Raw genomic sequence first — 20701 nt, forward strand, 5'->3', positions numbered from 1 at the left:
GGGCGACACAGCCACTAGACACATACTAACTCATTTAGGGAGAGGGACATGCAGGGATATATCATTTAAGATCACTAACTCACTTACTGACGGCTGATGTGCTGAAAAATTTCCAGCTTGTTCCAAGTCTGAGAGTTTAAACCAGAGGTAAATAAAGATATTGTTTAGCTTCTACTGACAGTTAAGGAGAGATAAAGGACATATGAGTTTCCCTAGATTCGGCTTTGTTTCCGTGTAGTCTTAAGGTTTTTCACACTCTGGTTCCACTCCTTCCACTTTCCACAGAACATGTAAAAATCTACCACGCATATTTTTTTTGGTTATTGTATGTGCAAATAAAATCCGAAGCTTCATGTTGTAGAACCAGTTGTGACTAATGGCCACAGAAAGCAGCTCGTCTTTCCAGTTATTACATCCTTTGCTGACAGTAAACTCTATCAGAAACCATGTAATCCAAGCTAAATATAATTTTCTTCCATCAGCAGTCTAATAAAAGCAGCGTGTTGCTCCTCACCACTGAAATCTACAAACGAGGTGTTGAAAAATGGAGGGTGTGTAAAATCCTTTTCTCAAATGATGTTGTATTTTAAATTTTTAGTTCTGATATTTATTACCTTGTGACTACAAAAAAATGTGAATTAACAGAATTAACATCTTCCCTAAAATTGTGAACTGTTGAATGACTGTTTCTAAGGTTGTCTTTGTCCTTTAGCCGTTACCACTTTATCAAACATTTCTGAAAATCCCATTGGTTCTTATCTTGGTCAGCACCAACCACCAGGTGTATCTGAGTCTTGACCTTGGGGCGTCCAGCTCATACCAGTCACTTTCATATGGTGTGATATCAGCTCACTGTCTGCTAAAGATCAGATACTTGTTTCATGAATATATTGTGCTATACATATAAAATACCCTAAGACAGGACACATCAGGCTACACAAGGAATAAAATGAAAGACAACACTCACACGTGACGACTTTTGCATTAAGGGGATCATCTTTATTGCCCAAGAATCCACCTGAGAAAGAAACAGCACGGCACAGCTCATCCAAACAAAGCTTATTTGCATCTTAAACATCTGTGTTGGCATAAGACGTGACGTATATACATAGAAATGTACAGGACATACATTTAAACCGTCATATTGCTGCCATCGTCTTATCGAAAAGATATGCATGTTATAGTGTCACAGTACTTTGCATTAAGTAAAATAAGGAACACAGCTTTTTGTTTGATGCACTGAGATTCCTCCTCACCTCATTGGTTTCCTCCCTTCATTCGACGTGTGCGGATAAAAAAAAAAGACAGATTTCCCACAGAACTACTCTTCACACAAAACAAAGAAACAGATCAACAGAGCGCCACCACCAGATTCCCTACAAACGTATGGCTACAAGCAAAAGTAGTGCACAGATTTCATCCTAGACATCGACTTTTACCAGAAAGGACATCAAGCAGCTCCCTAATCCAGATTATACACAAACAGTAGTTAAAGTTATATCTATGGGTCTACGCAGCTCTACAACATCATGATCTTCAAGTACAGACTCCATTTATAATCAGTTGCATGATATGATATACATAGTTATCAGTGCTGGAGCAGAGAAGCTAGTATAAAATTATCTTACAATGATATCAGTTAAAAATCTTTAAAAAATTATTAGCCACTGTAATTGCTTTAATCTACTCTTCATGTTAGTAACAAAAGAAAAACACCAAAAGAAAAGAGCCACATTTAAATAAATATCACTCTGACGCCTCCCTGAAAGTCTCTGCTAAAATAAGGAGGCCCAGTATTTGTCTGATGAGGTGCTGATTGCTTCCCTTTAACCTCCTGCTATACATAGATATTTTTGCAACACACAACAGAGCAGGGACGCAGATTATGTGAATGACTTACAGGCCACATTATATATGCATGTGTCGTGGACGTTTGCTGGTATTACTCAGTAATATGTGTCTTTACTCTTTGGCAAGACTTACTATACCTCTTAGGACACGTTTACGTTTTCTACCACTATTTTACTCTCTATACAAAAAGGACAATAAAGTCTTAATAAATGCACTAAAATGCAGGCTTCAAGATGGATGAATTAATCCGAGAGGATTTTCAAGTATCAGGTGGCGTATTAACAAAGAAGCTCTACGTTTGGCATGTAACTGTATATATATCTAGAAGGCGTTTTTTCTTCTTCTGCTCGTCCGTCTCCGGCTTCCGAGGTGGTCGACGGGCGCGAGTGTAACAGACAGCGAACGCGGCAACGTCCGTGGCGTCGAGACGCTAAATGCGGATTTGACTGCTTTTCCCGAAGCGCCGTGGGGAGTGAGGATGCGCGACTGTTCCGACCGTCTCCCGGCCCATTGCGGATTCCACGTTTTATTGTCAAATGCGAGCTGAATATGGACAAATACATGGTGTCATGCCTCACCGTTACCCGTTAGTCTTCATTTAGTCCCATCTGAGCCTCGGCGCCGGGGTCCAGGAGGCATCGCTGTCTGTGTCTCAATCAGGCCTTGGCCTCCAGCAGTTCCAGGAAAAGTTTGTGCATAGGCACGCGGCCGTCCTGTTTGATGCTGCAGAAGTGCTGCACGGCCCGAGCGGCCGTCTGACGCAGGAGAGGGAGGGTCATGATCAGCTTCCCGGCCCGCCGAGGGTCCTCCGGGTGGTGGGTGACCTCATAGTCCTGGAGGGCTCCGTGGAGAACATCCTGGAGTCTCTGAACAGCCTCCGAGTCTTCAATCTGCATGGAGTCTAGGAGGAATGGAGATGCGAGGGTTCGTCAATACACGTGGAGTGGAACTAGACAAACGCTTCAATAAACGCCTTCCGGCTACCTGAGTTTGCGAGTGCGATGGCCTTGAGGACCACAAACTCCTCCTTCTCCAGGCCCATGGTTTTATACTTCTTCACCAGCTGCAGGATGGCGTTGTTGAGGTCAAGCAGCCCCGCCAGCTTCGACTGGTCTTCGTCCATGACGTAGTCCTCCGCATACACCAGCTTGTCCTCCAGGGCCAGCGAGCGAAACACCACTCGGAGAATCAGGATCTCCATCCAGCCGCTCTGCAGGAGACTCATCTGGTCGGCAAGGGAGAGCGAAGGGAATCCTAGAAAGACGAGACGAGACAAAGATAAAGTCAAAGAAGCCTGAATAATCAAAACAAAATATCACGTCTGTAAAAGCCCAATGTTATGAAGAATGACACATACTGGACACTGAATGTGAGAATACTGAGCTGCCCAGTTTCAGGATAGGATGAAACTAAATGGCTGGATTACTCCTTTAAATGCCCATCCATTCATTATCTAAACCACTTCTCTTGTTAATGGCCGTGAGGGAAGCTGGTGCCGATCCCAGCGGCCATTAGACGAACGGCCGGGGAAACACCCTGGACAGGTCCCCGGTCCATCCCAGGCCACACCTATGGGCCATGTAGAGCCACCGTTTAAGCTGATTGCACATCATCTGGACGGAGGAGGCTCACAAAGGAAACCTGCGGCTACAAGGAAAGAATGACAAGCAGCAAAATCACCTCAGCGAATGACAGGTTGGATGAAGCCGATTCCTTTAAGAGCCAGCACACAGCAAAGGGCATAATGAAGGACAGTGGGAGGGGTGAATTTAATTACACGCCGTGGGACACGCCCACTTTGATTGACAATTACACACTAGCGGAGCGTGATTAAAGCCGCTCACGTCCTCCGTATAAACCTGCCTGTAATTAAACAGATGATTTTACTGGGTGACTGGAGGGGGGGGGGGGGCGTTTGCGTTTCTGACGCCGTCCGTGATTTTTGTCGGCCCCTTGCGGTCGCCGCGGGGACGCTGCTCCCTGACTGATTGGAAACCGTTTCATTGGCGGACGGGGATCAGCATCCTGGCACCGGGCCGTGATGAAACCTCACGCAACGCTCCGAGTCGAACAGTCAGCAACGGGCGAGAACGCGCGCCCTAAAAGGACAACGCGCCGGCTGCACCACGTCCGGCCGCGCCACCGTGGGCCCGGGCGGGCGCCTTTGACAGCCAACTCGCAGCGCGGGCTCAAAAAGGCCAAAAGCAGGGAGGGCGCTTGGTCTTTAGCCAGCTCATCTGCCAGCCTGGCCCTCAGACGTCACGGCGCATCACCGTCAAGGCGCCTGACGCGAGCCGACACAGCAGCCAGGACGGTCGCCCCCACCACTCACCTCCCCGCGGGCGCAGAACTCAGATGGCCCGGCCCGCTTCGCCCAAGACCCCTGTTCATCCCGCGACCGTGGGGGGGCCGTGCAGCCCGCCACTCACCCAAAGCTGATGTGACACGACCATTAGGCTGCTAGAAGGGGCACTTTTTATTCTTTTTACATTTCACTCCTCCGTTGGTTGTTCGTTCTAGCCACCTTTCATCCCAGGAGGAGAGTCTCCTTTGCCTCATCAGCTCGTTCCCTGCGTGATTTTATCTGCCTCCTGGTCCATCGCGTCGCATCTGATCACTGTCATTTTTTCCCCATTCATGTCACTTTTTCTCTCTGTCGTCTTTTGTTTAAGTGAAAGGCTTCATCGTCTGTAGCAACGCTTCAGATATTTGTGTAATAAATACTGTAAAGCTTTTCTTTGGTTTATTGACATTGTACATCCAACATCTCCTTCCTTATTCTTCATTCGAAGGCCTGAGTTTAAATGACATCAACAACCTGGGTCCACTTTTATTTCTCTTCTGAGTTTTTCTATTCTAGACGCCTGCTTTTCTCTTTTTTTTGCTTGATGCATTGTATTTGTGTTGCATTTCAAAAGTTTGAGTAAAATGCCTGTGACAGCTGGGCGAAAACATCCTCCTGTCGCGTTCTCCCCCTCTCGGCCCTCTCTCTCTCTCCCCTCAGGTGGGCATCGGCTGTGTGCGCGGCCACCTCTCACCGCTGCCCCCCCCCTCCCCCTCGCGGCCAAAGCCTCCACTCGCGGAGGGCTACAAATACACCCATCAGTGGGCCTCCGTCTGCCTGCTGTAAGTGAGGAGCTGACAATAGGGGGAAAGGAACAGACAGCAACAGCCCGGGGGAGTGGGGGGAGGGGGGGGGGGTTCTGTGATGTTCCTCATCATTTTTTAACAGAACAATGGAAACGCTGATGAGATCACGCTTAAATAATTGCTTCATGGGCACTTTGTGAGAAAGTAATGTGGGTACGATTGTAGTAGGGAGGGACACACACACACACACACACACACACACACACACACACACACACACACACACCTGCTTCATTGGTTTTGTACTGTAAGCAATTCAGACACAAGACATCAACAAAAACCCAGGTGTTTCCCTAGTGATGTTTTGGGTGTGGATAACCACAGCTGATAACGCAGTCACAGCTTGTTGGAGGAAAAACACATGATAAATCAAGACAGGAACGAAATGGAGTCGTGATAAAGCATTCGGAGCACCGGCTGCTGCTGCTCCGAACCCCCATCGCTCGGTATTTCCCACGTTTCCCTGCTTCAATTTAATCTAAACTATCAGAGTGTTTCACAGCTGCTCGCTGAAGTGAAAGATTCAAAGCCAAGACTGTGGGAGATAAGGCGACACAATGCTTTAAAGGTCGGCTTCAAACGCTGAACCTTCCCAAAATCTATGAATTATGAAAAAGTTCATGACAAATTCACTTCAAAGAGGAAATACGTTTCATTTAAAATAGAATAAACCACAGAAAAGCCTCAAATCTTAAAATGGGTGTTAAATGTGGGTAGTTTGATCAAAATTTAATATTTAGTTGAATATTTTTTATGTTTGTGTTTTAGGCAGTTTGAACTAATTGACAACCAGTATCCATCAGTTTAGCTGTCTAACAAACCGCGGCCCCTAAACACACACATTTGTTGACATCTAAAGTGTAAAAAGTGATTTTGAACAATGCTCTGTCATTTGTCCAACGTCAACCACAGAGTACAATTACAACCGTCAACATGGCCGCATACCAAGATTTTAATCCCACTAAGATGTCAGAAGGCGCCGCCTCCCACCCCCTCCGCTTTCCACTCGCTCGTCCAAAGGAAAAAGGCGCGCGGCGGACATCCCTTCTGCTGCGTCTGTGTCAGAGGAGCGGCTAAGAGCCGCTCCGAGTGTCAGGAGGATTTCCGTAACTCACACACGACAGGAAGACGGCTGCAGCTCAGGAAGTGAATTAAAAGGCCCAGGTGGCCACCAGTCATCTGCTTGATATATTAGTAGCACGGGCTGGTCAGCAAGGGCACACACACACACACACACACACACACACACACACACACACACACACACACACACACACACACACACACACACACACACACACACACACAGTCGTGCCAACATGCCCTCTCTCCTCTGGGCATCCAGCAAGTGTCTTGGCAACCGCAAGTCACAACAATCTCCTCGTCTGATCTGATTATAGACTTAATGTGAGCTAATGTGTGTGGGATTGTGCACACCAGCGACTGGCTGACTGACTGACTGACTGACTGACTGACTGACTGACTGACTGACTGACTGAGCGGTACCTGGGATGTGTTTGGCCCAGCCGATGTTGACCACCAGCTCGCGGTCGGCCAGGTCGCACAGCGTGGTCAGGGCCTTGATGTCGCTCTCGGGCACGGTGGGGTCCGGCATGGCGAAGATCCCCTCGGGTTCGGCCACCAGCAGCAGAGACACCACCTTGTTCTCCACCACGCCCCCCGCAGAAACTATGGAGGGCGACAGGAATGACAGAAGGCAGAGATCCGCAATGAGCGAAGCCGTGTTTACTGTGGATGTGACGTTTTGAGGGTTTCAGGTCTCCACTTACATGTCTTTTTCAGGGGCATGGCATTCTGTGGGTGCAGATACGGGCTGTTCTCGGCGTCTATCCTCCTCTTGTACTTCTGTCTGCCGCCTCGCACTCGGTCCAGGCGCACACCTGCAGGAGCGAACGCATGCGGCCATTTTCAAACCCGCGTGTCCTGACATCACAAGCGGACCCGTATCGGACGCCGAGGACACTCGTTCACCTCGGATCACGAGACTCCACGGCCTCAAGGAGACAGAACCAGCCCCGACTAATGCCGCCACAGAGGCCTGCATCCTGTAAAGTGACACCCGACGACCTCAGAGCGTCCGATGACAGCTGCTCACCTTAAGGAGCGCCGCGTTAACCTCACCGCCACAGAGATGGGGATTTAGGATGAGGACGCTTCACGATCGTCCCTGTGGTCTTAGCCTTTAGCTCAGGGTGGGAAACGGACGTTTGGCAGCTGTGGTCAAGGCTTCTTGATACATCATCGTATTTATCACTCTTTAGCAAAAAGCTAAAGAAAAATGTATGTACCCAGTGAGTGTGAGTGTGATTCAGGCAGCCTTTAGTAGTGGTGTTGGGTTACCTGACTCCACTGTGTAAATGGCCGGCGTGGCCCTGAATAGATCTATAATGGCACTCGTGTCTGCAGGAGACACACTGAGGGTATTATTTGTCCACTTGACACCTGACTGTGACGCGCCGTCCCTTTGAGACTGCAGCTTCCTCCACTTATTCTCCCTCACGCGGATATTTTTGAGAGCCGTGCATCCAGATCCGTCCAGCTCCCGCCCGAAGTTGGACTTTAACTTCAGCCTTCGGCCACTATTATGAACCGTCAAGCTCCGATGTTGTGCGGCAGTCCACTTCCACAAATAAAGGTCGGACAAATAACAGGTAAACACGTGTAAAGTTCCATCGCAAGCACCTCCCAAGGTTCTCTATTAGCACTCTATATCAGTATAAACTGATCAGACATGATTAGACTGTGATGGCTATGCGACTGGGTCAGAACATCTCCAGAGCTGGATTGTGGGGAGTTCCCAGTCTGCAGTGGTCCAAGGAGGGAACAGTGGGGAACCAGAGACAGGATCAAAAAGGTCGCTGATGGCGTCAGACCCATAGAGGCCAACAGGGTCAATATAACATTTTAACATATATATATAACATAATGGTCACAGTGTTACATCTGATACATTTTTACAAACTAGATCTAAGGAGAGGTGGATAAATTGGGAGCAGGATTTGATAAACTCAATGCCCCTGGAGAAGTCACGAGGAGCAAATAGTATGGATGGATTAGCTCGGCCACTTGGCAGGTGCCACTTTGCGACGCGAAATAGGGGATGAGGCTGCTGACTTATGGCCTGTCATCAGATTTAACACAAACTGTTTGCAAAGTGGATTAAAGCGAACGGCTCCGGTGGCTGATATAAGGGAAAACGCGGTTCATAGGGGCGTGTTGTGTGTTTGGAGCTGACGGTTACTCCAACACACACATCAGAGCTAAGTGTAACTCTTCATGGTGGAATGTGCTGACAACCAAAAGGCCAAGAATAGCTTTGGTGGAAAACAAAACAGAGACACACACACACACACACACACACACACACACACACACACACACACGGCCCATCACCGTTCGATAAACACGCGCTGCCGCGGCATTGATCTATTTTCTGCCGCTTTCATCACTCAGCCTCCTTCTGACAGGACTCCCAATGTTCACATGAGGAGCTTTACAAGTTCCCAAAACGCACACCGTAAAGCGGGATCAGGAGCGCGGACATCCAGCCGCTGATCCAGACTGATCCAGGTTACCGTGTTCACAGCGGCGTCCATTAAGGCTGCCGTCACCAGCATGTGTGCACTACAAACAATCCCACACTTCTCAGATAATGTGACAAATGTACACATGGCTGCCTCCCATCAACAAATGGAAAAGGAGATCTGGAAAGTTGGATCCAAATCGCTCACATAGTTCTGCTTTTGCCTTTCTCAGAATGCAGATTAACCCAGCATGATTAAGTCACCTGAGACTAAATAACCTCTGCTGGCAGGAGACGAGGAATGGAGGCCGCTGCACCGACATGTTAAACCATTAAAATACAGGCTTGTACATTACATCTAAAGGACAAACCGCAGTTTGTAAAATGTTGTACACATTTTGTTAACATATGCATTTTTATTGCTCTCAGAAGCGACAGCAACTGTAGAATGGGCACTAAAGGGGGCTTAATTAAATCCTGCCCGGGGTCCCTGCGTCTTCCAGCCGCCTGTTTAATACGGCTCTGACTCTCCCCATTAAACCTCGCAGGTCCTCCGCCGCGGCCTTTACTGCGGCCTCTCCGGGGAAGAGGGCCGTTACGAGGCGCGGCGAGGCGCGTTACGAGGGCGCTGATGGCGGGAGTTATGAGGGGCAGTTTGCATTTCAGGGAGGTCCAGGAATCCCACAAGGCATCTGGAGGAATTTACAAGGGGGGGAGGGAAAGCGGCGGAGGCAGGACGAAGGGGTGGAGGTGGACTGGGATGCTGTTTATGTCTCTGCCCTATTAAAGGCAGCTAATTTAGAAAAAGGACAGACGCACTGAGAAAAGCGCAAAGAAGTAGACACGTAAATGTGACAACACGCTGACGCGATTAAACAGACTCATACGCACAATGTATAACCTGTATGAAGATGCTAGTGTTTGTAATGCAGACACTCGGCAGTAAACAGGTGCTGCCGAGTTTAGAGATAAGTGGGAGGTATTAAAGGATCATTGCAGGTTATTACACTTGGACTTTACTTTTATGGCCTTGGCCATCGTTTCTATTAGCGACGATAACATCATAACCCGGGGAAAGGAGTCGCTGAGATTAAGAGACGTCAAAAGGAAAAAGACTGACTGACATCCCACAAGCTTAACATGTCGACCGCTTACCCACATTATGGATATAATTTAATTTGCAATTGAACTTTGAGTCAAAATTACAGAAACAGTTATTTTTAAAGTTGGCTGGTCCATAAAATACAATCTGAGTAATAATTCTCGCATCACAACATGAGCATGGATCGACCCAAGGGGGGGGGGCGGCGGGGGGTGTTTTTGAGTCGATTCTAAACTGGGAGAACAATATGTCACCACACAGGCGCACGTTTGCATTAAAGGATCCTCTGACCCTCATAGACGTCATGCATATGGGCCACAGAGGCCCAGCTTCATTCCATACTTTATTAAGGGCATGGAAATCACTTATGCTGTGATTTTAACAAACACATGCATGTTAATAAATTATATGGTGCATTTTTTTATTTTACCTTTGCATGAATCAAGCAAGGTTCATAAACCCGATTTAGAAATGTAAACACTTTATGTTCTCTCTCTACAACTCACTATAGAGAGTTACTAGGAACTATAGAGAATTCTAATAAAAAAATCTTTGTGTTCCACACACACGTGCTGGAACACTGATGAAACTATAGTTAGTCGCCTTCTCCTCCCTCTCAAAGACACGGCTACGCATTGTTCCGTCTAGTGTTTACTACACATAGATGGAACACACACACGCACACACACACACACACACACACACACACACACACACACACACACACACACACACACACACACACACACACACACACACACACACACACACACACACACACACGCCACAGGTGGCACAAAGAGCCTAAAGTTTAACTGTCAGAAGTCTTAGGTTTCACAGGGGTTTACGCTCCTACAGTACATGCCATCAGCCGTTTATCAGGTCAGACGCCAAGGGAATCTCAGCTGCTAATGAGAGGATTGTTTCAAGGGACGCACAACAAAGCGGAGGCGGCGGGGCTCGTGTCTGAAGAACCTGACGGCGGCCTGGGAGTGATTCTCAGAACTGACCTTCTCTCAACATGCCCACGGCCAGGCATTTCACAAATCGACACGCCTGGCACGATTTCCTTCTTCTCTTGGTGATTTCACATTCGTTGGAGGCTGGGCAGCTGTATTCAATGTTACCTGTAGGACAAGGACAATTATACACATTATTATTTTCACATTATCCTTTTAGCTTTAAGTTAAAACAAATTAAAGCAGATTTACTCTAGTTTGAGTTCAGCCCAACAGTGATCTCTCTCACAGGTTAGGACGTCGTCGAGGAATATTTCTCACTGTATTTTTGCCCAGTTTGTGTTAACAGAAGTACCACTAAGCTGAAACCAATGGCTTGGGGCCAGCTGCAGGCGCTCTCAGCTGCCACTCTCCATTAGGAGCAGGAAGCATCTGATAAGCCAGGCATCGGATCTCCCTCGCAATCCTTGATCTGACAGCTGCTCATCCCGTTTGACCTTTGACCTCATCCAGAGCGGCCAACTTCTAGGGGCCTGCGCACACACGAGTCCAGTCCCTGAACCAACGGAGCCCATCCGGGACGGCCACACAGCACGTGACGCTTCTGACAGATGCATCCAATGTGCGCCATATCTTATCTGCGGCTCTCGGAGCTGAACTCAAACATGTTGACTATATACAACATGTACTGTAATTTTAACTGCATATCAGCTGTTTGCAAACAGGTCTTTATTTAAATCCTTTCTGCAGTTTGAGAGGCAGGAGGCGGAAGGTGAGCTAACTGATCGGGGCTTGTTTATACCAAACAACTGCTCAAGGCACAACCTCATGTGTTGGTCATAAAACAGGTTCAAATGAAGCTGGCAGGCATCGGCTACGCTCAATAGACTCTGTTATTAAGTATAAGGCGGCTTCTCTTACCCTGAATGGTCCTCTTGAAGAAGGCCTTGCAGGCCTCACAGGAGGCCACGCCGTAGTGGTAGCCCGAGGCCACGTCGCCGCACACCAGACACACCCGCTTGGCCACCGAGCCCAGCATGAACTCACACTTCACCGGGCCTTCGTCGTCCCCGAACCTCCTGGATGGAGGCGGCAGGAAGCAAGTGAAGGAGAGAAATAAGGAGAATAACAAGATACTCATCAGCGTCGGATATGGAGTGAAACGCACAGAAATAGGGGAGGCGGTGATGTAAATAGCGACCTGTTTGTGTCTCCGCTGGAGGCCAACCCGGCCGCGTGGCCGTACAGGCCCGGCGAGTCCAGCCCATTGCTGTGGTTGTGGCCCTTCGTCAGGAGGCCGTAGCTGGAATTTGTGTCCGAGGAGGAGCTCCCGGGGCTGGGCTGCGCCGGGCTGACGTCCCCCTGGGAGCTGGGGCTGGACGGCTCACGCTTTATAGAGGAGGCACAGGTGGGGTCCAGGCCCCGCACCGACATCCTGCCCAGGTGTCTGGAACAGAACACGTCCAAGATACGTGAGCGCTCAGCTTGTTGTGGTTCATATTCATGACGCTGAGTTGTTTGGCTTCATATAATGAGTCACCTTGGTCCCGTCATTAATATTAGCGGGGGGTAGTTGACCTTCAGGTCTCTGCTCTGATTAGTTTTATTAAGTACACACACATGCATGCGTCGTTTTCATCTAAGTGGCCCAAGAATCTCGAGTACATCCACGTCCTCTCATTCATCCATTCACTCATGCATGCGTCCATGCCGGGCCTCATCCACACCAGCCGTTTGTCATCGCCCACGTATGCAAAGCTGCTGTCGATTACACTGCTTTGTTTTCAGAGAAGAAGATTGCTTAAACAAACCTAGGGAAATCGCCCGACCGGCGATCCTCCCCCGCCTCAGTCGTGTGCACTGGTTTGTTCTGTCTCCGTCCCAGTTACTCAGGGCGCAAACGTTACCTTTCAAACGCTGATTAATTATATGGTTTCATGGAACGTGAACGAATAAACTGAAATGTGTCGCATATTTACAGTCTACGAGCACTTTCTAGGAAATTCCTTAACTTTAATGAAAGCAAAACAGAGATGAGGTACTGCATGTTCAAGTTGGCATTATTACTCTATTATTGGATTAAGGTGTGACCACAACAGACTCTCTGTCACCAGGCCAGGGAGAAAATAACATCTGAAACCAGCTGAGGTGAACAGTAGGCCGGCGGGAATGCGATAGGCGCTCGCGCGCACGCACACACACACACGCGCGCACACACACACACACACACACACACACACACACACACACACACACACACACACACACACACACACACACACACACACACACACCGCGGCGTCAGATGTTCCCGTGCAGATGCAAAAAATAAAAATCATCGACTTGCCCCGCGCCTCACTACATTAACTCTGGATGCCTGTGACCGGGGACACGCCAAAGCGCCCCGCACGCACGCTTACAGACATATTTGCGCGCATGTGTCTTCATAAACACCCCGACACATGCTCGCACGCGGCCGCGCGTCGCCGGGGCGACGTGGCCCGAGAGGCGCGTCGTCGCAGTCTAATCTCAGCCTCGCGCGCGAGGTGGATGCTGGAGCCGGTCGGTTTCCTGCCATGGAAATCAGTGTTGCCTCAGCCACGAGGTATTTGGTAGGCAAAGAGGCTGGCTGCTTTTAACCACCCCCTGAGTAAACCATGGCCACGCGCTGGTGACCCCTCTACAAACCCACAGCGGCACACACAGTAAGGGGGAGACGGCGGGTGGAGACGCCAGGACGCGCAACAGGCCGCAGTCACAGCATCTGCTCAGCAGCACGACTCAGGGACAGAGAAGAAGAATGCTTTTAACGTACGGTCACGTTACGGCAGTAAAACTAGCTGTAAATGCAACACTGACATATTTTATAAAGATGTCACTGCATACATTTGCCTATTTACACAACAGACAGATGCCGCGCAGCAGCTTCTCGTGTTTCTGGCACCTCGGACGACCGTAACTGTGCAAATCGGCCCCCGTGTCGAACGACGTTTTGGTCTCCACCACCAAAATCCAGTCTCTCAAACACATACAGACAGAGGAGAGTCACGGAAAGAAGACAATTCATCATGACTGTCTCCCCTTATAATGTCTTACCAGGAGAAGGAGAACAAGGAGAAGGAGGAGGGCGGGAGCTGGCGTTTTGCTTTGATAATGAAATGGCATTAGGGTGGTGTGATCTGATCAGATGTGATATTCACTCTGACAGATTACTAATCTACAGAGCCACATAAAAGCCCATCAAAAGACGCAGCTCCTACAAGCCAACGCACCGGGGTAAATAAGAGCGTGTGTGTGTGTGTGTGTGTGTGTGTGTGTGTGTGTGTCTGTGTGTGTGTGTGTGTGTGTGACTTGGTATTCAAAATGATCATACCTTCCTCCCTTTGTCTCTCAGTATCCAAAACAACTCTAATTGCTCCCTGGCAACAAAGGCGAAAATCCAGCGTGAAACGACTAAGAGGGAGGAAAGAAAGGGAAGAGGAGAAAGAGAAGAAGAAGAAGCAGCAGCGAGGCAGGAGGAAATTACAAGAGGCAGACAGATAGAAGACGTGTGAAAGAGCTGAGAGGGGGCAGAAAGAAAGGGGCCGTCCTGTGGCTCATTAACCTGGGGGTGCTGAAAGACGAGCGAGGAGGCAACGCTCACTTTCAAATGAGCGGAGTCATAATGCAGACAATGACCCGCCGGACGAGCGAGGGAGGGAGAGAGGGAGGGAGGGAGGGTGAGGGGAAGACAAGGAGAGACGCACATGCAGAAAAAGGGGCCGAAGACAGAAGTGACCACAGATATGAGCCCCCAGGCGTCGCTCAGGCTGTGGGTGACGGGTGGAGGCAGACCCTACAGACACATCCACCTGCCCTCATCCCTCCCCGCCGCAGAAAGGTCATTTGGATCCTAATGGGCCCGATGAGACGTGCAGTGATTGCGCGGCGGCCGATAGTGAACACGGTTCTTATGATCTCAGCAATCAAACGGCGGCTCGTGGGTAATCAAGCGGCCGCGGCGCCAATCGCCTCGCAGGCCTCCGTTTGATTCGCTGGGGCCCGCTGCGCCTGAGAGGAGGGTTTTCACCCGACCTGGCGCCCTCGGCCCGGCCGCTCGTCCTCACCGTCAACAAACACGCAAACAGGATGGACTCTGACAGTAAACAAGGCAAACAAATCTTCGCACGGAAACTCTTTCACCTAAACATCACTGAAGCAGGAAACAAACTACTGAAAAACCCATTTAAATGTATTTAAATGTATTTTCAGCAAAGACAAGTAGATTGTAAAGACCCTGATACTGTAACTATTATTGAATTTGCTGCTTTCATGCCATTAACTGAATCATCGCATTTACCTGCACTAATTGCATCATGAAATCCTATTTTATTCATTTTACGTATTGTTTGCAAGAATTGAACAACTTTTTATTTCACTTATTCATAAAAGAAGAATTGGGTTGAGAGGTCGTCATGCTGGAATTGGTTATTGAGATTTCATGATGTGCTCCACACTATTTCTAGTTTCTGACATTTACTAACTGAAAAATAATCGTGACAATACTCATCAATACAAATCGATGCTCAGTGCAGGAAGCAGCTGGATTTTCATGGTGACTGACTCTCTACAGAGGGGGCTGACTGACAGTCTACTAGTGGGTTGTGAACGACACATTCAGGGACTCGAATCAGCTTGGAAACAGGAGAGTTCATGCTACAAAATACCTGTATGGAAATATGTAAGAAGAGAATGCACGCACGCACGCACACACACACGATACACAGTAAATATCAGCTTACGTTTCACTTTTACTTACTCTGCGTCAGAGTGGTAGGTGAAGCACTCTGGGAGGTAGAGGTCGACTAAATCCATGAGCACTCTGCCCACATGCTCTGCGAAAGGACACAAAGTGTTTCTCTGCGGCCGCTGCTCCTCTGTTCGTGTTATCTCTATCTCCTCTTGGCCTCTACAGCCTCTGTACACTGTATCTGTCGCTGTGCGTCTCTGTACCGACTCTGCCTCCAAACTTTGTTCCCATCTACGGCATCACCCCTCTCACACTGTCCCCTCTCCTCTTCTGAAGCCCTGACTGGTGCCACGAGCGGAGTGTGACAAGGGCGTCCAAGCCAAGCTGGCCCTCATGACTACCCAGCCACATCATTTGAATGTACTTCCCCCACAGCGCTGAGCCGGGAGCCCATTGGCCGCAGCCTCAGCCAATGAGAGCCGCACTCTCACTGGGGCAGGTGGATGTGACAAGAGAGGATGTTGGATTAGCTCCTCAAGTATAATAGGGCAAATAAAAAGTCTTAATGAAAACACATACGCACATGTGCAGCCAAACTGATCTAAGTGGCTGCGTGCTGCTTTCCACAAGCGAGGTGAATAGGAATTAAACATCAGTAAAAGCTATCAGGCTGCAACCTGCTCACTGTCTTAATCCACTTAAAACACCGATACACACGTGGAAGTCGGGGTCAGGGTCAACAAAATCCCTCTTCATGCAGACGCACTAACACGCAGATAATACGCCTTGTACTGGTTTTGTTGACATACATTAGGATTCACTCCGGAGGCTGGAGGGTTTCCATTTTTTTTGGCCATTTGTGAATTATTATATGACACAAAATCCAGATTCCATCATAGGAACAGATGTAGGAAACACAGACTTCGAGAGAAATCCTTGCAAAAGCTGCAAACACAGTCTTAACTTAGCCTGAAAGGGCTCATTTTCTCATCAGTGTTGACCTGTCTGCCGCTCCCACTCCACGCCACGCTCGCGCTCGCGCTCTGGGCCGACCCCCGGCGGAACCAATCTCCACAGGAATGAAATCACCTGCACTAATCTGTTGCTCCGATAAAGGGCCAGACAGCAGACTGCATGGAGTGGCCTTATCTCATTATTGCGCCACATGAAACGGCTTCGCCCGGAGAAACGCGCCGCGCATTAAACCAGAGGCGCGCGGCGACGTGGCAAATGCGCAAACACGCGCGTGAACGCCGGCGTGCGCAAACAGAAACCACCGGAGCACGTAGAGCGACCCACGTCAAAGATAAAAGAGGCGATTTCTAATAGCAGATAATTTTATCTCAGTCATAAAATGCCAAAAAAATACAAGTGCTACTATCATTTTGAAATCTTCTAAAGTAAATACATCACACAAAAATATCTACACTGAGAAATTATCTTCTATAAACCATTTAGGAAGCTGAATGTTGACGTTAAAGCAAAGTGGCTCTTATCTCTCAGTGGCTTTTATTTTGGCAGCTGCCATCAATGGGTTTTTGCACATATTCCTACAGACGCCGAGCCCTGGTTGAAATTAAAACAGAGATTAATAATTTTATCGCCCGTTGATATTGCCCTCGGCACCAGCTGAGTGATCTCCAGACGCACCACAACAGTATCAAGACACACTTGAGTCAGGCCTGAGTGGCGACAGGTGAGACTCCTGATAATTTCCTTAGAACTTTGCAGAAGCTAATGATACTTTCATGATAATGTAATGCGCCATAGTCTTTAACACATATTACAGGCAAATAAAAATTGCTCCAAAGGTGAAGCAACAGTCACAATCTCTATTTCATCTCTCCATAAAGCATGAAGGTGTTTATTATAGAATCAAAAAAACAACAACAACAACAACAAAGGCACGGTGTTATTGTAAAACGCCGCTATTTAAGGTTCAAACATCAGTATCAGCCTCATGGATCAGGAGAAACGGGACAAAGGGGCGCGTTGGCAAACAACACCTGAGCCCCAGCGGCGTGCGCTAAACGCGACACCCCAGCGCAGGAAACGCAAGCCGACGTGCGCAACTGGAGTTGAACACCGAAAATATTCCTACTCCACCAAGACGGGAGCTCAATAGCTGCTCCGGAGGGACGCTGCCTGTAACTCAGCACGCAGCTGCCAGCTATTGACCCCACGCACGCACCACATGCATCCAGTTTCCTGTGAAGGAAAAGGAGAGATGTGTGTTCACCCACTTCATCCTCCTCAACCCCCTAAAACTGCCAGACACCAAATGTCAGCCTGCAGGTACGACTGTCAGAGCGACTTCTGACGGGGCCCCAACACACAAACACACACTCACGCCAGCCCACAGTTATAGTGAGTAATCAGTTTAGTTCATGCCGGACTCACAGTCGTCCATCAATTACGGAGACGCAGGTAAAAAGCATTGACACTGTGTACAAATACACAACTGGTGTCTGGCTGCGATGGCACTTTTACAAAAAGGGGGGAAGCGGAGGGAGAAAATGAGAGGAAGGGTGGTAACACGAGAGAAAAATGATTTCCTATCGTATCAAAATAGAAAAACATTGCATTCTATAAATACACGAGGGTTACACAACATGATGGATTGACTGAGCGATGAGCACTTGAAACTGGATCGCTTTTGCTGTATTGATCTGTAGCGCGCTGTACAGGGATCAGAGGTCACACACACACACACACACGCACACACACACACACGCACACGTAGGCCTGAAACCTTAGAGGCCTCAGGGAGAAGCTTAAAGCAGTGTAACCATAGATATGTCGCTTAGAGCCACTTGGACATGCTGCTTCTGCTGGTTCTGCTGCTGCTGCTGGTTCTGCTGCTGCTGCTGGTGCTGGGTCCATCCTCAGCGGGTCAGTGGTCTTCAAACGGTTCCACTCTGACTCACTTTGTGAGTCAGGGCTGGGGAACATATATGCACTGAGACAGTCAGGATTTTATTACAGTTAATCTGCGGGTCACTTTTCAATATTAGAGGCATGAGCCTTAATGACTTGGCTGCACTGCCCCCTGGTGGTCGAATGTCGGCGACGTCACCAGGTTGGTTCTCTAGAAGCGCCGCTCGGCTCCAGTTCACACTGTAGAGCCTGTTCCTGCACAGCGCCTTCGTGCCGCGTTACCTTGACTGCCAGGTGTCCATCTGGAGGCTCTTAGGGGTAATTATGTAACCGAGCCTATCCTCGCAGCATGCTGTGGATTAGCGCCGCACGGGCCCCGCCACATTCTCCACGGACCCAATTGGATTAAACAGTCAAGTTCTGGACTCCAACTGCAGTCACAGCTTGGCCCGACTGGATATAGTACAGCCCCTCGGTCCCACTTCCTACTACACGGGCACTAAAGTAAGGAGCAGGATGTCACATTTCGGGTTTGGGAAACCTTTGGGAAGCGCAATGGTGAAAATCCTCGGATCTGCACACATCCGGTCCCCAGGTTCCATTGTGGGATACACACACTCTGAATTCTGGGAGTCAAGACATCACAGTCTTAATGCTGATGTCAGAAATTATTCCAATCGCTTTGACAGCACGCGGCCCCATCATATCACTTTTATCTCCACAGGTGGTAAATTCAGTCCTCTGGCTGGCTGTCAACGAACCAGCGCGAAGGCTGAAAGCAAACTGGTGTGTTTACCTTCCAGCTCTCCCTCTGTCACCCAGGCACCCCTCTAATTTGACACACATTCTAACACATCCTGTCGGCGGTGCCGCAGGTGAGACGGGAGCCTCATGAGGCTGTCTCGCACCGCAGAGCGCTAATGCCATCGCTCTATGACGCCGTTCTTCTCTTTGTTTCTCGAGCATGTGACCGTTCCCTCCCGTCCTTCCTCACCTGATCACACAGACGCACCCAGAGCCCCCCCTCCTCCTCCTCCTTTAGGGGGCCGCCTCCCAGTAAACCCCCAGACACAGCCCTCCCAGCACAGCCCGCTGGTTCCTGGCCACGCCAAGGTACACTAGTCAAAATGTAATTTTCTGCAAGATTACACATGATAATGACTCGCTTTGGAGGGTCACCATAACTGATGACTTCCAATTATAGATGCACGACTATCGATCTGTCAACAGGAGTGTGTGTGGGGGACGGGGGGATTGAGGAGGAGGAGAAGAGAGAAGAGAGCGGAGATGAGGAAAGGAGAGGGGAGGACACTCGTACTGGACACTGCTGCAGACTCTCTGAATAGCTTAACAACTGCCAAACTGCTTACAAAGTCTCACATGGAGGCTGGAAGGCAAAGATTGATGGGAGCCAATAAAAAGAGACGGGTCAGTTCACCTGGGAGCAGAGTCCACCTTCACCTGGTCTCACACACACACACACACACACACACACACACTGGACTGTTTCTAAGCAGATAGGACAGGAACGAGAACACATACTGTAACTCCGAGTGCTGCATTTCAAACCCTGCGTCTCCTTCCTCCCGTCCGCTCATCGCGCTGCCTTTGCTCAGTACTCACTGTCAGTTTCATCCACCGGCTGCTCCTCTGCTCTACAGCTGCAGTCAGTCAGTCAGTCTCAAGGACAAACGCTCCAGCTCCAGCTCTCCTCGCCTCCGGTCTCCGCGGCTCAGCGATGCAGCAGCAGCAACACACACTGCCAACGCACACAAACACAATAACTCACGCACACGCACGCACGCACGCACACAAATTCCGCTCTCCTTCGTTCTTTCCTCTCAGCATCTCACTCTGACCCAGCGCTGAGTTTACCTACCTACCTGCATAGAGCGCGCTGGCAGGAGGAGGGGAGTCCAGAGAGAGTCAGCGGGAAAGTGTGTCGGAGAAGGGATTGTGGTGCTGATGGAGGGGGGAGACAGGCTGTGGGGGGGGGGGGGGGGGGGGGGGGGGGGGGGGGTGGAGGACAAAGCCAGTGTTCCCTTATATGCAGAGGGAGGTGGTGAGCAGAGGGGAGGGTTGAGGACACACACCACTCCTGTATTCCCATAGATACAGAGGAAGGATTTGTATTGCAGCTTTGCAAGGATGGCAAAGAGAGACAGAGAGAGAGAGAGAGAGAGAGAGAGAGAGAAAGAGAGAGAGAAAGCGTGCATCATATTTCAGCAATGTTGACTCAGCATGTGAATGTGATGCATGTGTTGATAGAGTCGGAAATATTCAGAGGGCATGTTCTGATGAACAGTTATGGCTTCAAGCGCTCTGTTGAAAGAGCTGTGTGTGTGTGTGTGTGTGTGTTGCTGCAGACACTCCAGGACTAGAAAGTTCTCCTGGTGTGTGTTTAATTAATGGAATCTGCGGTTACATAACCCAGTTCCTTCACACGGGCCAGGAACTGGCTTTCAACAGGTTCACGTGAGTCTCGACAC

General features: G+C 49.2%; 1 protein-coding gene across 4 annotated transcripts; it reads right to left on the reverse strand.

The window, feature by feature from the left end:
* Positions 1 to 974: 974 nt before the first annotated feature.
* LOC114849738 (estrogen-related receptor gamma-like) lies at positions 975 to 20201 on the reverse strand. Of its 4 annotated transcripts, XM_029141450.3 has the most exons (9): positions 20096 to 20201; positions 19836 to 19971; positions 11808 to 12053; positions 11528 to 11685; positions 10658 to 10774; positions 6792 to 6902; positions 6508 to 6690; positions 2836 to 3105; positions 975 to 2752 (listed from the first exon to the last, which is right to left on the reverse strand). In XM_029141450.3, exons 3-9 carry the CDS (start codon positions 12038 to 12040, stop codon positions 2508 to 2510), a joined length of 1317 nt encoding a protein of 438 aa, XP_028997283.1. In that variant the 5' UTR covers positions 12041 to 12053; positions 19836 to 19971; positions 20096 to 20201; the 3' UTR covers positions 975 to 2507. The 4 variants fall into 4 exon arrangements, with proteins under 4 accessions (XP_028997283.1, XP_028997284.1, XP_040925492.1 ...); XM_029141451.3 differs by lacking the exon at positions 19836 to 19971 and having other exon boundaries at positions 20096 to 20192; XM_041069558.2 differs by lacking the exon at positions 20096 to 20201 and having other exon boundaries at positions 19836 to 20051.
* Positions 20202 to 20701: the final 500 nt, after the last annotated feature.

The sequence above is a fragment of the Betta splendens genome, chromosome 24 (genome assembly GCF_900634795.4).
Source record: "Betta splendens chromosome 24, fBetSpl5.4, whole genome shotgun sequence".
NCBI lineage: Eukaryota > Metazoa > Chordata > Actinopteri > Anabantiformes > Osphronemidae > Betta > Betta splendens.

Coding starts and splice junctions, on each gene's coding strand:
- LOC114849738 (XM_029141449.3), bottom strand. CDS start 15,460: ATGGATTTAGTCGACCTCTACCTCCCAGAGTGCTTCACCTACCACTCT. Junction 10,775..11,527: donor CTTCAAGAGGACCATTCAGG/GTAAGAGAAGCC, acceptor CTTGTCCTACAG/GTAACATTGAATACAGCTGC. Junction 6,691..6,791: donor CATGCCCCTGAAAAAGACAT/GTAAGTGGAGAC, acceptor CGCCCTCCATAG/TTTCTGCGGGGGGCGTGGTG.